The 1,247-nt window shown below is 49.6% G+C and overlaps 1 protein-coding gene across 1 annotated transcript in view; it reads left to right on the top strand.

Moving 5' to 3' along the window:
* The window catches only part of LOC106817762 (ankyrin-3-like), a gene marked incomplete at its 5' end in the record, with an annotated part of 6,303 nt that extends 5,285 nt beyond the window's left edge, over positions 1-1,018 (top strand). The window contains one exon of the mRNA XM_014822465.1: positions 947-1,018. Coding sequence (XP_014677951.1) covers positions 947-1,018 — 72 coding nt within the window. The remainder of the gene's footprint in view (positions 1-946) is intronic.
* Positions 1,019-1,247: the final 229 nt, after the last annotated feature.

Here is a 1,247-nt window from a genome sequence, read left to right on the forward strand (position 1 = left end):
ATCATCATCATCACCAGCACAAGTAGCAGCAATAGTAGCAGTAATATAGCAATATCATCATCATCATCATCATCATCATCACCAGCACAAGTAGCAGCAATAGTAGCAGTAATATAGCAATATCATCATCATCATCATCATCATCATCACCAGCACAAGTAGCAGCAATAGTAGCAGTAATATAGCAATATCATCATCATCATCATCATCATCATCACCAGCACAAGTAGCAGCAATAGTAGCAGTAATATAGCAATATCATCATCATCATTATCATCATCATCACCAGCACAAGTAGCAGCAACAGTAGCAGTAATATAGCAATATCATCATCATCATTATCATCATCATCACCAGCACAAGTAGCAGCAACAGTAGCAGTAATATAGCAATATCATCATCATCATTACAGTCATCATCATCATCATCATCATCATCATCATCATCATCATCACTGCCACCATCAGCAGCGGCAGCAGCAGCAGCAGCAGCAGCAGTAACACATATAACGGCATGGGTTTGGCTTGGTAATGCAGAAGGCAGAAAGGTTCGATATGATATGACTACTAGGCACTTAAATTTTAGGGTTAGGGTTTTTTTTTTTTAAGTGCCTAGTAGTCATATCCTAAGTGCCTAGTAGTCATATCATATCGCACCTATCTGCCGGGTGCCTCGGTAACACACGTATCTTGCATCTCGCTCGCACGCGGGGCGGTATTGCTTGCACGCACTCACCCTCACGCCTGCCTGTACACGTACGTGACCCCCACACGACCCCCACCGCCGCCGCCGCAGCACGTCGCTAACACCCCCACCTGGTGGCGAGAAACAGCAAACGGAGCACAGAACCCCCCCACCATGTCACCTATGCGACCCCAAGTTCACCCATGTGACCTTGACGTCAGCTGTGTGACCCAGAGGTCACATGCATGACCCCTCCCCCGAGGTCACACCCACGACCCAAGGTCACCAATGCGACCTTAAGGTCACTGGCACGACCCTGAGGTCACCGGTGTGACCCCGAGGTCACCTGCTTGACCCTAAGGTCACCTGCTTGACCCTAAGGTCACCGGCATGACCCTGGACTCGCGATATCGTCGCACACCCTGCCACGCAGTAGCACCGTAGTAAGCTTTTTGACCACGAGAGGGCGCTCACGGGGTTCTCCCATTAACTGCATGCCGTAATGGTGATGCTGCTGCTGCTGCTGCTGCTGGTGCTGCTGCTGCTGGTGCTGCTGCTGCTGG

This window comes from Priapulus caudatus, unplaced genomic scaffold (assembly GCF_000485595.1).
Source record: "Priapulus caudatus unplaced genomic scaffold, Priapulus_caudatus-5.0.1 Scaffold1855, whole genome shotgun sequence".
Lineage (NCBI taxonomy): Eukaryota > Metazoa > Priapulida > Priapulimorpha > Priapulimorphida > Priapulidae > Priapulus > Priapulus caudatus.